The sequence below is a fragment of the Astatotilapia calliptera genome, chromosome 4 (genome assembly GCF_900246225.1).
Source record: "Astatotilapia calliptera chromosome 4, fAstCal1.2, whole genome shotgun sequence".
NCBI classification, from domain to species: Eukaryota; Metazoa; Chordata; class Actinopteri; order Cichliformes; family Cichlidae; genus Astatotilapia; species Astatotilapia calliptera.
The window spans coordinates 16,237,974-16,254,040 of NC_039305.1; the positions used below are offsets into that span (position 1 = coordinate 16,237,974).

General features: G+C 42.5%; 1 protein-coding gene across 1 annotated transcript in view; it reads right to left on the minus strand.

Annotated features, from left to right (window-relative positions):
* LOC113020826 (uncharacterized) overlaps window positions 1-13,980 on the minus strand; it is a 39,238-nt gene extending 25,258 nt beyond the window's left edge. Inside the window, exons 1-8 of the mRNA XM_026165073.1 lie at window positions 13,338-13,980; window positions 11,701-11,954; window positions 11,278-11,610; window positions 11,043-11,197; window positions 2,012-2,287; window positions 934-1,019; window positions 785-854; window positions 105-401 (exon numbers count right to left, since the gene is read on the minus strand). Of these exons, the coding sequence (XP_026020858.1) occupies window positions 105-401; window positions 785-854; window positions 934-1,019; window positions 2,012-2,287; window positions 11,043-11,197; window positions 11,278-11,610; window positions 11,701-11,954; window positions 13,338-13,419 (1,553 nt within the window). The 5' untranslated portion in view covers window positions 13,420-13,980. The remainder of the gene's footprint in view (window positions 1-104; window positions 402-784; window positions 855-933; window positions 1,020-2,011; window positions 2,288-11,042; window positions 11,198-11,277; window positions 11,611-11,700; window positions 11,955-13,337) is intronic.
* Between the last annotated feature and the right edge of the window lie 2,087 nt (window positions 13,981-16,067).

Below are 16,067 nucleotides of genomic sequence, written 5' to 3' on the forward strand. Positions count from 1 at the left end.
ACCGTGACACCAAAGTATCAAACCGAACCGAACCGTGAATTTTGTGTATCGTTGCACCCCTAGTCTCTATCCATACTCTCCTTTTCTCCCTGTGCTTTGCTTACCTATGCTGGAAGAAGTTCTCCAATGCTTTGCAGATTGTGTATCTCTCCTGAATGGTCAGCAGGTGCTCCAACTGCTGCCCAAAGGTGCGACCCTGAACCCTGATACTGGGAGGCAGAATCTCTGCCACCCACTGGAGGGAGCTGAGCACAGGAGAGCGGGCCCGTTCTGTAGGAACGCCGCCTCCTGCAAGGTCCTGCTCTGCAAGGGTAAATGTAGGCGGCCCATCCTCCACTACCAGTGTGGGCATGGCACCGCTTCCCTGCAGCATGGACACTACCTTTTCATGGGAGGAGGTCCTGCAGGCGGACAGATGGTATCCAGGATGTCAAAGGCATTTCTACCAGTCTACCAGTTATTTAGTAGAAAAGCTAAAACTTAATATTTAGTGATGTCACTACTACTTATGTCATCCAAATAACCAGTAACCAATGAATGAAAAGTTGCTTTGGGGGGTACTTTCTTGTCATATTTTGTCTTACTTCAGTCTTGTAATATATTCAAAGGCTCCAAATTTTACAAATGAAAAAAATATCTTTAACAGTGGGATCATAACAACATGTTTATGCTAACTTCCTATCACTTTTCTTCTTTTTTATTTCTTTACAAGCAAATTGCTTTAGGATTTGCACTGTTTTATGCAAAAACATGCAAAGAATATGTGCAGTTTATGCAGTTCAACCTCATGTCCAGTCCATTGAGAAACAGGATGCGGTCTCCTGGTTTTAGACCGGCTTTGTCTGCAGGACTTCCTGAAGAACAGAGAAGGAATGACAGACAGTTTACCTATATGGAGTTCTTATTGAAGTCCATTATCTGCTTCATTCTTACCAGGGATCACGGAGTCAATCCACACTGGAGCATGGCCTCTGAGAGTGAAGCCAAAACTCATGTTGCCCTTGCAAACTCTCACTGTCCTAAAGAAGCAAATTTAAGCTTCAGTTAACAACCATACTCAGAGCTCCTTTGTTGTAAAAGAAAAGCAGGTCACCTGAAATAATCTATCACATTCAGGGGCTAAATCAGCACGACTGTAGTAAATATTAGAAAACCGGTTACAAGAAAGCCCTCTTAAACTTTTAAACATCATTAAAATAACATCCAGTGGACAGAAACTGTTACAATAAATGGGGTAAAGTTCATTAATTGTCAAGCTCAGTGAATGTAGCCTTGAGTCACATAACATAGTTAAACATAGTTCGTCTGCCTTTTCTGAAAGAAGCTGAGCAGACTTCCATATTCAGCACACTACTTTAAATTCACATCCTGCATGAACAAGCCTACTTAAATATGGACAATCTGTCCCCAGGGAGCTGTATAACGAGGAGATCGGGAGTGTCTTGTGGCGGTTTACTCCCATAACTTTAGCAGAAGGTAAAAGGGTGCTTAAATCATGTTTAAAGGTGTTTTTCAAAAACCTCTCAGCATTAAATCTTTAAATGAGTTTATATGAGTGGAAAAGCGAATGACGTCAATTCATGATGAAAAACGGCATCACTGCAGGAAAAGAGAGCAGGCGTGACTGTCCTAATAGGTTTATGTCGCCACTGGTTTTACCACTTAAGGGTCTATTTTTCACTGAAATCCTACATGTTCCAGTTTAAATAAATTCCCTGCTTACACAGAGACGGCGGTTCAGGCAGTTTTGGGGATTTTTTTGGAAAGGTGCAGTGATCAAACATAGGAGGATAGACAGTTATTTAAAGAAACTGGCATCTTGAAGACTAAAAATGACATATACTGTGTAGCTGAAGCCAGCACACTCTGGAACTGATTAAATGTTAGCAGAAAAAAATCCAAATTTCTTATACTGCTCATTATTTTTGCAGAGGTGGGACTTGTGCACCTCTATCTTTTTGCTCTAAATAAACTTTAAGGAAAACCAAAATCATTGTTACTTAACACAGACCTGCAGTTTGTGGTGGTGCCACTGGAGTGGCCAGCTATGAGTGACGTGGTCTTGCGCATGCCTCGGGCAGGGGGTACCACACCTTCCTCTGCGTGGGTGCGTGGCACTGAGCTGGCGCGGGTGGAGACAAGAAGGCGTTCGGGGTGATCTTCGCTTCGGCTACGGCGAAGGTGGCTGCGGCTGGGGTCACTAAAGCTGCGCCCCTTCAGCCGGCTCATCAGGCTTTGGGAAACCACTTCGTCAAAACGCTCCCGGTGCTTCTTGGGAATGAAGATCCTGACAAACATTGTGGGATCAGAACAAACCCCAGAGAGACTGGATAAGCTTTTACAGCAAAGGAGGAGCAGTTTCCAGTTCAGCTTCTCTTGTGTTCAGTCAGTACCCAGCAATCTTTTTTTTTTTTACATTTGTACAAGAGATCAGTATCATATATAATAAAAACAAGCAGTATTTCACCCTATACCTTCCAAACAAAAATCATATTCTTTATACTAATGTCTCAAAACATCTGTTGTCCGAGGTATCAAAACTGCAGAGGGATTCTTGTTCTGATTACGTATTGCTCCAACAGCAGGATCCACTTAATTGGCTTAAAAATAGTTCAATCCGTATCATCTCATGGGAGTGTCGAGGCAAGCAGAAAGAACTGGTCCAACATCTGAGTGTGTGTGTGTGTGATTTTCGTGAGAGTTTGCATGTGAGTGAGAGAATGAAAGAGAGAGACGAGCTTTGTTGTGTGATCCTGTCACATTAGCGGCTGCAGGTAAAAGTGTTCAGTATCAGTGACAGCTCACTGCTAATATACGAAATGTGAGGAAGCTCAGTGCCAGAGCCACCTCTGGGAGAAAGCACTTCATTCCCCCCCTACTACTGGTATTTTGCCCTCCCATCATCTACTCCAAATGTGGGGTTTTTTCTTCTTAAAGGAAAAGCAAACCCTCACATCAAGTTGCCATTAAATTTAGTGTGTTAAAGGGTGTGTTATGAGGGTAGTGCACCCAGTTCCCCCCGATCTTTTGTATGTTTCATGCACAGAGATTAAAAATAACAAAACAGAGTTGTAATTTCTTTTTCAAATAATGAATCAAGCCAAAGAGAGCTCGTATTTCAGATGCACAACCTCTCAGAAGCTTTGCGTGCATCAAAAAACTTGCTGCTATTTATTTGATACAAATTTCTCCCTTTAATGCCTACATCATGAACCTGATTTTTTCCAAACTGCACAATACATTTTTAAGCAATACACTGCTAAAAAAATTAGCCAAATATAGCAAATATATTTATGATATATGGAAATTATGTTCTTAATTTGTCAGAAGAACACCCTATTTTCCAAAGATTTGAATTTTCTCACAATTATTTCATGGTTCAGGCTTTGAAGGGTTAAGATCTTTAGCATCAGCTTTAAACACTGATAAAGAACCATTTTCTTACGGTTTCTACTCACACCCAAACCTGACATTTGCCACTGATCTTTTTAGATTGCTTGAAATGTCTGGTCCCATTAAACTCTCTTGCAGTCTTAGTGCTGTCTGCTGGTTTATATTTGGCCAATTATCTGCAAGAACAAGAAAAATGCATAACAAAGCAACAGAAGTGACCTAGAAATGGAAGAAATATTGCCAATAACTGTTTTGGAAAGTGTTCTATCGTGTGCTCCTTCTTTAAATATAGGGCGCTCCTCTGTTACACATACGCGTGCACCTCCCCGCCACCTTTTCTCTTTTGCATATCTTCCTCCCCATCCTGCCTACAAAATGATGCTCCCTCGATTCTCAACACAACTCTCTCTATCTCTCTAACTTCACCGTGAATCTCCTGGGTGCTTCCACTGTTGCAGAGCAGGAAAGAGTGCTTTGTTTTTTTCAGAGTGCACCAGTTCCAGTGTGGCTCCATGTACACAGCATAAATTCTGATTTAAATCGCAATAAGGCTCAGCGGCGCACTTTGGATTTCAAAGCTGTCACAGTGATTTTAGAGGTACATTTGGGAATATCGTTAGGAGGCAAAGATTAGATTATTCTCAGTTTTGTAGTTTCTTAAAAATCCTTGCTTATGTAGTGTGTTGCCTTCATACCAATATCTTAAGATGCAAAGCTGAGGGAATATAGATATTCACTCTCTAGAGAATTATTAACACAAAGTTATGACTCACTTAAACTTAAAGGTTTTTACAAGTGCACACTGATATACACCAGACCATAGCTTTAATTAAAACCAACCTGGAACACTGCACATTGATCGGTATCCAAAACCCAGCTATGCACAGGTGTTCCAAAAATACAGACTGAGACTTTTAAAACTTCTATAAATGAGGTCATACACTCCCAAGCTGTATGTTAAACCACTACCAACATCCAGTGCTCATCATCCACAAGAACAAAACACTCAGTTTAATACAGTCTCTACTTTTGTACTGTTGGTAAGACTTGTGACATTTATTTTGCTTACTGGTTGCACCTGCAGCTTTCATACGGTTTATTACATTTATACAAGAACAAACCTGCAGTACACTTGTATGTATATTACAAGCATAACTCAAAGAGCACAAAGCCAGAAGCACTGCAAAATTACAGTTTGCTTTTCCACAGTGTCTCCTGGTACAGAAATTATTCCACCTTGACTCAAACACACTCACAAATACATATGGGAACTAACTGCTGATTCGCTGTATGTTTTTCAACCTCATTAACACTTAATGACTCTCGTGGTCTAACCCAGCCATGGACAGACTCGCAGCATCATCAGGTATTTTCCCTTAACTTGAATAATGGAAAAGCAGTCTGGATGCTTGCAGTCTCACTGACATAAGACCAAACCCATGAATACACAATGCACTTAATTATAGTCACTCTTATGCAAACCTTCTTTGTTTCACTGAAGAAAGACACACTAGATAAAGCAATGCTGTACATTTTTTTTCTATTCACTGATGTCAAAAACTGATTTATAACTGTCAGTTACACCCATCATCAGGGAAAAATGGAAACATGAGTGAGTGAGTGAGTTGAGGTGGTAAAGTTGCTTCAGTGACTATCAGATAATTGGTTTTTCATGTAACCAAACAGTGTAGTATGCCAAGTGGCGTTCCCCATGGTGCAATCACGGGCCCACATTAACTTTATCAAAAGAAGCTCTCTTCACATACTTCACAGATACAGTGTTTATTAATGCACAGAACATTGTTGAAGACTTGTGTTGAGGCTCATCTGGAAAATGTAGCTGAAATACAGAGTCTTTACAAAAGATTCAAAGACTGTAGTAAATACATGTCCACTTTCACCACATCCATAAGGTCTTCCTGTTTCCTCCTGCCTGGCAGGTCTCTATTCAACATCATTTGTCCAATATATTCACTATCCCTCCTGTGTATTTGTCCAAACCATCTCACCCTTGCTTCTTTAACGTTGTCTCCAAGTCACACTACCTGAGCTGTCCCTCTGATGTACTCATTTCTATTCCTGTTCTCTCCTGGACAGACCCAATAAAATTTCCTAGCATCTTCAACTCTCCCTACCTGTTTTCTTTTAGTGCCACCACCTCCAAACCATACATCATAGCAGGTCTCACTACCATCTTCTAAACCTTCCCTTTCCCTTTTACTGCTTTCTGTAGCATGTTGGGACAACCTCCTCAGTGTTATCAGTGACAAAAATTCTTCCATAGGTAATGCTTCATCCACCTAAATTCATGTTAATTATGAACCCAAAAAGGTGTGTATGAGGGTGACAATGATTAAGTGCACTGTGTATTCATGCAGCAAAAAGTCAACTCTTCCCTGGAGGGCAGCAATGTGTTATTCTGTAACACCAGATTGCTTGGTACTGCTATTCCAAGGACCATGCTCCAGTTATAAACAGCAATACATAAGAGAAAACAGTATCCATCCAAGCCAGCAGAAAGCCAGAGTGAGTGACAAAGAAAGAAAAAGTAGGAAGAAAAGGAAAGACAGACAAGCAGGAGCTGATGAAGTAACGGCAAAAAACGGAAAAGAGACTGATATGAAGACATGAGCTGTAAAATCTGATAGTGTCATGAGACTAGGAAAGAAAGAAGGCAGAAAACTAGAGCTCTTTCTAGGCCAGGGTCATATAACTATTGGGAATGAAGTTGTATGTTCTGCGCTTACACCCTATGTAGGCCATTCAACTTTCCTGAAAAACAGTCATACATCACCATGGTTCCCCGGACAAACGGAGTTGGGGGGAAATACAAAACAGAATGGGGCCAGTTTTTACACGTTTATCACATTTCATTCTGTCAGTTATTGGTTTCTTTTGCTGTCATCGCCTGTACTCCCTCTCTACATCCCTGTACTGTAACTCCGCTGAAACAATCCGACCTACGTCAAAGAAACTTCTACTTGTAAAAAAAAAGAAAAAAAGTTTAGCTTAGCCAAAACAAGTGAGCAGAAACTTCAAAGCTTCTCTCCAGTGAAGCTGGATGTAGGCCTTGGGATGCCCTCAATTATAAGGAGGGCGAGATAAATCTATAATTAGGTCTGAGGGAGGGGTGGATCAAGGACATGATGCACAGAGGGATGAGTGACAATTGCAATCAGCTGGGAAACTCAGTGCAAGAAAACCATTATTATCATCATCATCAGACCCACTTCTGATCAGCTAATTTAACAGCTGGGCCAAGTATGAATCTGCAAATAGGAATCACACTATGTGACACGGTGAAGTTAAAATAAAGAGTGAAATTAAAAAGCCTCCAAAAGAAAATGCAAAAGTGGTTGTTGGGAGATGTCAAACTGAGTTTTGCTAAAATCTAGAGGTTTTCTCATCCCAGCTGGAATCTGATATTTCTAGTTTTGACATTTTCACATGCTAACACAAAGTGTAAAATTGATCATCATTACACACCTTGATAACAAGCCCACCAGATATAGTTGCGCAGCAGCGCTCCAGCAACTTCACATACAGCTCAGCACAACAACACAAAGCACAGTGAACACTGTTCTGAGATCAAACAAAAAGTGCCATACCGAAAGTGTCTGGAAAGGCTCCTATCCCTTCCCATGGCTCTTCAGGGCTTTGAGGAAGTGTCTGAGCTCAGTTAAGCAATGCAAATGCCTTCCCTCTGTCTCAGTTAGTCCCCATCTAGTTTTGAACAAACAACTCTCCCGGACAAAGGAGAAAGGAGAGAAAGATGAGAAACGCAAAGGTGTCCTGGATCTCAAAGGTGCCTGCTGCAGGCTCGGAAAGCAGCCAGATGAAGAACGAGACCAAATGAGAGAGAGGGAGGGAGCAATCTATAAGAGTGGCTGTGGTTTAAATCCTTCCACACCTCCAAAACATCCTCAGGCAGCATCATTAGCTCTTCTCCAACTTCATGTTTGGGGGAGCACTCTTTGTGCCTTCCCATCCTTTATCCTCGTCCTCCACAGGCACCAAAAGACAGAAGCAAAGGCTCGAGGTCAACACAAGGTTGTCTTCTTGGTCTCGGTTAAAGGATAATCCTCAGTATTGACTTGTCCATCATTCAGCAGTGAGAGGTAGTGAGTGACAAATCTTCTCTTCCCTCAGTGGAGGAAAGAAAGAATGACAAGAACAGAGGAGTAAGTGAGGAGGGAGAGAGGAGAGAAGTGGAGAAGAGTGTGGAGCCCCAGTGGAATTTCATAGGCAGGTCAGCACAATGAAACTGTAATGTGCACAAGTGAACATGCAGGAAGTTTGGCAGTTGTGACTGTGTGATTCATCCCTATTCATTACATGTATGCTAGGTAGGAAATGTATCCAAACTGGTGCAAAAACTACCAGAAAAGACTGATTCATAAAGCAGAAGCTGAAAACATTTTGGCACTCAAACACAAAAGGATGTGAAAGTCTAATTAATTCACATCTTTGAAGTCTATATATGGATGCAGTGTCAGACAAAGGCTGACACTTCACTATACTCACAAGTTATCAAAACACTGCACAGCCACATGAACAAAAGAGCTAATAGGTACTCCCAGCTTGTCGCTAATTTCAATTGTTAAGCACTTGCTGACCCCTGGGCTTTACAGCATTTAAGAATTGACACCGGCAAGTGCGCCAGAAACCTAAGAGAGACTTTATTAAAAGAAGTAGGCTGCTTAAAAATAGAACACATCCTTTGGGAGGAGGGGAGGCGAATCAGCGATGGGGACAGAGGCAGACTGAGCAGCGTGTGGCCCAGCTGGTCAAGTTTTCACAAGGCGGACAAAAGAAATAGTTTCATGAGCTGTTAAGCACACCTCAGATCCTCTTACACAGACCCCTCATTATCAGAGGGTGGGTGGAGTGTTCTCACATTCGTGTGTAAATGCATGTGCATGAGTGTGTGAGGGCTGTCGTAGTAAGTAACAGTGATTGAGGGACACAGACCGGCAGATTGGGTGGCAGAAGGAGAGCAAACACTTGATTCTCCGCGCTCAGAACGACGACACAGGCACCAGGCTCATGACGGAGCACACTAATAATCGTATATCTTGCTGTCGGGCATCTTAATTCCTTAGTCAGCGGCTTGGATTCCCAGTACAGCTTTTCAGATCACTGCGATTAGGAGTTATAGCACAATCAGTATACTTAATGAGACAAAAAAGGCATTCAGTATCAGCAAATTCAGGCTAGGGTAACAGCTCTGAATAGCTCCGTCATGCTGATAAGTTAAATGCAATAAATGGGGAACACAGTTTACTAGTTAGCACCAAAATGCATCTGAAGTTTTAAGAAAGGTCACAAGCAAATAGCTGAAATTATGACAATTCATTGTGAGGGGATCATGCACTCAATTTTGTGGACCTTGTTCTAATCTGGAGATTTTTCACTCAAAACGAGCAATGTAAACCTCATGGTTTTAATAAAAGATGCTCACTGGAAAGTCAAGCCTATAAACTGCAGTCAGAGGGCTTTTTCATGGGGAACCATGAAAGTCTGAGCAAAATTAGCTAAGAAGACATTGCATTCATATTACAAATTTCATTGTCCACAGAAACTGTTTACATCGACCAACACAACGCCTGAGGCACAGCTCCTGGAAGCACAACTCCATACGGCTCCCACCACAGACAAACTAAAGATTCAGCTGAAACATAAAGACCTTTCTTCTAAATGTGGAATATAAAGTTTATTTTTAGCCTTTCTTGAGACTACAAACTCAAAAAAACCCTTCCAAATCTTTTTTTTAGCTGTAGGCAACATAACAGGCAGACACAAAGACAAAAGCGTGGAACGTAGCACATGTACATCAAATCCTTTCAAGGTTATAGCATTCCTGATTCAGCACCACAGTATGGAATTGTGGGTAAAAGAAGGTAGAGTTGATTTTTTTAAAGACAGACTCAAACAATTATTGTTAGAGTTATTGCTGAAAGTGAGAAAAACAGCTCAACAGTCCTCAGTCCTCTATGGGTGCAGCTAATGCATAATTGATGGCTCTCCTGTGGACAACAAACATTGCAAACCATTTGTTTTTCCCAGGCAGCTTTCTAAGGATGGAAATGAGCCATCAGTGCTGTGAGACAGACATCTGTGTTCAAATGAAACTGAGACGGCTGGACAGCAGCTTTGTTTTTTTAGCTGCAGGTAGAACAGATTCGTCACCAAAAAAAAAAAAAAGAGGCACAGGGAAAACTCATCACTAATTGATTATGACAGCCGACTTGTTACAGAGTGCTTTAACAGCAGTGCAGTTTACTTGATGACCAATCAGAAATGACCACACACGACAGATGCCAAAGAAGGCAAACTCAATGACTAGTTACATGCTGAAAACGTTCTGAAAATTAATCGTGACAAATTGTTCGGTACTCACCTGAGACAGCAACTCATAATGTCTCCCAGTATGGAACTTCAAAGCCACGACTGTGTGGATGGAGATTGAGCATCTGCATGTTTCACTGTGTGTTACTATGTGTGCAAAATCTCATCCACCGGCAGCAAACTGGCTGTAGCAGCTAAGAGCTGTATGCAGAGGAGGGAATAAAGAGCATCCAGTAATGTGATCCACACAAAAAACTGGTGCGTGTATCAAAGAGTGCATCACAGCTGACAGGGAGATGTGGGAAAGAAAGAGACCAAGCGAGAAAAAACCAGAGTGAGAGTGAAGTGAGCAGAAAAGACAGAGAGAGCGGAAATGCAAGCGTGTGCAGCTGTGTTGTGGTTTGGGTTTTGATTTTCCAATGATTGCTGAGAAGGAAGAAATGCAATATTCGGCGGTCACACTTCTAATCATACGCTTTTTGCATACTATACCTGAGGTGGGGGGGAAACAGAAGAGTGACATTCAAGCACCCAAGAGCAGTGTTAGACATAAAAGAAACTTATTTATGTGTGGTTTTGACGTGCCCCTGACACAGTAAAATGCTGAATGAGCAAGCAAGAGGCAGGGTACAGCAGTCACACAGCACTGTTCACAATAACAATAAAATAAATAAGAAAATGAAGTGCCATAATAGCCAATAAAAAGGCACCGTAAGACACGATGAAATAAACAGGTCTTTTAAAAATAACTGAATAATAATGATTCAATAAAATTCCCCGTAAACTGGGGAACAACTAACAAATTCTGAGCCTGTGAAGACAGCGAGCAGCAGTGTATTTTGTAAGAAGCTGAGATAAGAAAAAAAAACTGGCTGTTTAGTGCTCTGTATGTAAATACAAGAATTTCCTGAAACATATTGGAACCAATGTAAAGACTATAAAATGTGAGTACGTGAGCTTGCATTTTATACAGCTTGGAGTAGTGAAAGAGATGATTATAATCCAAGTCTAAATACTAAATATCATATCAGGTTTGGCTTTGGTCTGAAACCAGATGTAAAAATGATCAGAACTGTGTTGCACTGTGAGTCTCCCCCTCATTGGTATTCCAGGGACATCTAAGTACGGGAGGAACAGTTTTAAGAAACTCCCGTTTTTCTGAGAAAGTGTTGTTAATCACTGCATAAGAAGAAGTAAATCATTGAAGCCAATCTTCTTGAAAGATGCACATGGCATTTAGTCAGGCTTGTTTTACCCCCAAGTCTCTCTCTGATTGCATATCTGGGTGAATGAATAGCTACCTGACACTGTCAATCAGTTGCTGATGCTCCTCGGTGATCAGAATATCAGGCAGGGCCTCAGCCAGGCTCTCCACATCCCTCTCAGCAGCGTACTGCTTTAGCACCTCAAACAGCTGTTCCTTCACATCTGGCTCCTCTCCTAACACTTCCTCCACCTGACAGAGAAAGAAAAAAAGACATCATTAAATATGTTAAGTTTCAATTCAAAACATGCAGAAAAATGATAGAAAATTACTTTTTTATTGAACTCCATGGCCTTGTGGGCCCGGCTCTCCCTGACGCTATCACCGCTCTGTGACAGCACCCTCATGCTGCTGCTCAGCCGCTTGGGTCGACGAGCCATGCTGAGCACACCCAAACGCAGAGGTCGTCCCTGAGCTGCTTTTATCATGGCGGCTGCTGTTTCGTGGTGCTTCACTGGAATGCCGTTGACCTCCATGACATAGTCCCCTGCCTTGAGGCCACTGCGGCCAGCTGGACCATTAGGCATGCAGTCCTCAACCATTAGGGGGCTGTCTCCCACAATGGTGAAGCCAAAACGGCCATCTGGGCCAGGGTTGATGTCGATCTGAGAGGGCAAAAAATGAATAAAGTTTGCCACCTTTGCACCGTCTTCACCATTGTAGAGCTGAATGTGGGTTATTGACTTTCAGCTGACCTGTTCAATCCGTGACACCACCCCGATGCTCGGTGGGACCGTCTTGAGGGTCTGAGCCAAAGCGATCAGCGCCGGTGTGCTGAGGTTGGTCACATCCTGGCCCTCTATGTCCACCACCTGGTCACCGGGCTGTAGGCCAGCCAGGTAGGCACTACTGCCTTCTACAACAGACAGGATATAGCTGGGCCCAGTGCCTCCAAGTCGGAAGCCAAATGCCTCTGGCCAGTTCTGATTGGTGGCTGGGAGGCCGAGGTCTGGATAACAGAGAGAGAAATAAAACTTGGAGAGACGCAAAGAAATAGCTCATTTATACATTTCTTGGGCGGAATTAGGTATTAACAGAGCAAAGCCTCAGACTCAAAGATGGTTATATCAATAGGCACTTTACGAAGGGGTGAAACCATCTCTGCTTTGCTGCTTATCGCATGTTCTGAAAGCATAAAAAGAGCATTGCTAATCTGGTCCAAAGCTCCTAATACAGTGGAGGTGGTTGCGAGCTGTAGAATAGAGGTCAAACCGACTGTTTAAATGGGCCAACTGAGATATGGAGCCGCTTGTAGCTGTAGCAGCAGGTGCACTGGTCTATTTAATGAAACTGCAAAATTTCAAGGCACTCTCTCTGTTTTAGAAAGATTGACTTTTAATAAACCAAAGGAGGTTATTTATGCCTGCTGCTATCTAGCCCACATGTCAAACCAGCGACCTTCCCCTGGTCACTGGCCTCATTAAGCTGCTGTAGGTCTCCCAGTAGAATCACTCGTCTTCCACAGCCATCCGAATGCATCGAAGATATATGTAGGACATTATTGGGACTGTTTAGTGCACTTTGACTTTACGTGTAGATGCTTTTATTTTGTTCCAAAATCTCTGTCTATGTTCTTGTCTTTTGCAGCATCCATATTTGTATTTGTATTACAGTGTTGCTTATTAGAACCAGCTAATTTGTACATAGTTGTCATGTATGTGGCCAAGATTGAAAACTTAGATGCAAGTTATTTGATCAAACAAGTCAAGCCAGTGCCGCTACTCCATGAAAAATATAAATTATGACATCATGATCCCAAGGCAGAAAACCGGAAAGGAAAACACATTAAAAAATATTTACCAATCGCAACAACCAGCACCAAAGAATTGTTTTTCTTCTTGCAAATGATTCGTCTTGTAAAGACACAGAAAAGAAAAGAAAGAAAGAAAGAAAAAAGACTAATTAAAAAGCTCAAATTCTCTGCAAGCCTTTGTAAAGTAATCTGAAAATGTCAGACTCTACTTCAAAACAAGACATAAAAAAACAGATCTTACCAGAGCACAGGGATGAATATTCAGGGCGGTGAATACAATACATATATACAGACTCAAAAACCCACAGAGTTTGATCTCAGAAACAAACAGTAGCTGATTAAGGCTTTAAAACAGACTGGAAAATCGCTACTACTGAGATGTGAATCGTAATCTTCTCTCCCTGCAAGAACATAAGCGGCACTATCGAGACTTTCTTGTCCTCTTCTCTCCGGCTTGTGACACAGATACACATCTGAGCTCCAGGTCCTTTTAAAGCTTCCCTCTTTATCTGACTTCCACTAGATGAAACACCTCGGGAATAGCATAAAAATAATTATCATTCTGAGAAATAGACTTACAGAAATCTTTGGAGGCACTCCGAGTTCCCGACTTGCTCTGGCGCAGGGAGAAGCGGCCCTTTCTGCTCAGGAAACGCCTCATCCTTGCCCGGCTTGCGGCAGGGCACGTTCCAGCCAGCCTATCTTCACCCCCAGCTTGGGGGCCGATGCAGCCAAAGAGTGTCCCAGGACACCCTCACGCTGCTCCTCACCTGAGCTCACTACCTCCAAAGGCTTCTACCCACGTAAGTAAATCAAGTGTACCTGAGAGGTCACATTTGGAGATTACGTAGGCCAGTGCCTCCCCCTGTTCTCAGAGAAGTAGCAATCTGAGGCAGTGGTGGTGGAGGCTGGAGGAGAAGGGAGAGTGTCTGAAAGTCAGGTTCTCCATCCTGGGTGAAGCAGCCTCAGTCCAAACCCTGTGGCTGACGATCAGGAAACTGGGACATGCACACTTGGTCCTGAAATGGTTCTTTGCGAGAAAAGGTACAGCGAAGCCCCATTTTTCTATAAATACCTTTCTCTCTCTCACTCCCAGCCTCTCTCTGTCTCCCTCTGTAGCTCATGTGCATGAGGCCCTCTCAGAGGGCTGAGGGATGACCCAGAAACTGTAGAGTATGAGCCAGGGACACGTCTCTGATTATAGCATCTGTGCTAACCTTGCTACTGGAGCACTGGTTACAGAGATGGAGCCTACAGATAGGCTCAAGGTTATACACACATCAAATACAACAGTGGTTTTTTGGAGGGTTTTTTTTTTTTTTTGGCTAAGCCAATCATCCACAGTGAATTTGCCACAAGACCACAGGGCTAATGGATCAATAGATCCAGTTTGTCTCTGTAGGAATTATGACAGAACAGCGGTGCTTTCATGTTCCTACAAAGGAGCCACAGCAGTGGATGCTGTGCTTTACCTGCCAGGTGTGTATGCTTTCAAAACAGGTAGGATTCCCAGGACGGCAGGTGGTGTTCACTCTACAGCAGTGGTAGGCAACCTTTCTGATGACGAGTGCCATCTAAAATTTCCTCAGAAGTCAGTGTGCCATATGATTGCATTAGCAATAAATTTAATAGCGCTCTATATTAATAGTTACACACTATATAGAACCACTTTATAGAATTATATTTGTTCGCAGCTATCAGCAAATAGTTATCAGCTATTTTGAAACAAAAAACGACTTTTTATCCATAACAGCAAATGAACTGTACAACAGAAAATACAAATGCTATTTATGGTCTCCTCACAACAATGATAAGAAAAATAAACTGAGCCAATATGGCATGTCTGTTAATACACTCTGATCTCTGGTCTCCCACTCAGAGACACAGGTCTCCGAGTGTCCAGCATTCAGACACTCATGTGAGAGAAAATCTGCTCACACAGATATGTAGAGCCAAGTACTGTCAATAAGGCCTCTGCAATGTTCTGAAGACAGTTAAACTTGTCAGGTAGTGATGCCCAGCAGGTAAAAATGCAAGCTCCATGAACACACACAGCTATGGATTCCAGCTGCTTCAATGTTGCATTAACTGGCATTAACTCAGCCAGTTAATGCGAGAGAAGTCTAGCTGCTCATTAAAGATTTCTGGTTTGATCAGAAAATAAAACATTGGTCCATACACCTGAAAGTCGCAAAAATGCATTGTGTCTGGAGTCTACGGATGTATCCGTGTATTTCTTCCTTCCCTTATAACTTCCCTTCAACTCATTAATGTCACCTAAAGGGTAAACCTGTTTCTCCATCACCTGTTCAGCTCTGATGATTCAGTAAGGACATCTCCTGGTTTCATCTTCATGTTTCCCTCTCAACATATATCCAAACAGACATCATGACCAGCAGCTTTTACAGCTGTGGCTCCAGCAAACATCAGCTGATACTGGAAATTAATATTAAATCAATTCTAACAACAGCTGATCAAGCTTAAACGTGCTGCTGTTGTTTAGCGCGACATCCGCTGGTTTCCTCTTTCTGGCGCAAGGCAGGCGATAAACAAACAAGAGAGAAAAGCCGATCAGCTGATCATTGATCAGTTTCATGATTGAAGAAGCAACAGGAGAGGGAGGGGAGAGGATGAGAGAAGAGTCAGTCACGGGACAAACTGTGTTCCTTTTCACCTCAATACCAAACGCGTAATATTTTCTCTGAATACGGGACATTCCGTCTTTTTACAGGACGATTGGCAACTCTACTAACCTTATGAATAAAATAAAGTTCACTATCAGTAACATCATAGCACCCACCCAGCTGCAGTACCAGTTGTTGTAACTGACTGTAAAAAGTCAGCATAACGAAAATAAACTCCACTTAAACTTGGTTTATATCTGACCCAGATAGACTACAGGTCATAACTTCTTACCTGAAGTTCAGTTCACACTCGGACCGGCGGCCGCCTCGGGGCTCTCCTCTTGCCTCCCCTTTCCCTCATCCACCTGCTGGCCTCCACCACTTGCTAATGTTACTGAATCTGAGGAAGCTCCGCCATAGCCACCACCAAACTACTGAGTTATTTTTATACACCGGCCAGCATCTGGCCAATCCACCATCTTTCATTGTTTATACCGTTACAAAATAAATAAAATAAATCATCGGCCCATAAAAACGGAATATCACCGTCGGTTAACCCTTCGCGTGCCAGCCGTGGCACGCGTGCCGCGCGTGCCTAGGGTTGCCGACCCCTGCTCTACAGCCACATATACACTTCTACAACAAAGAAATAAGAACTAATTTAAGACCATAAAGTAAAATGACC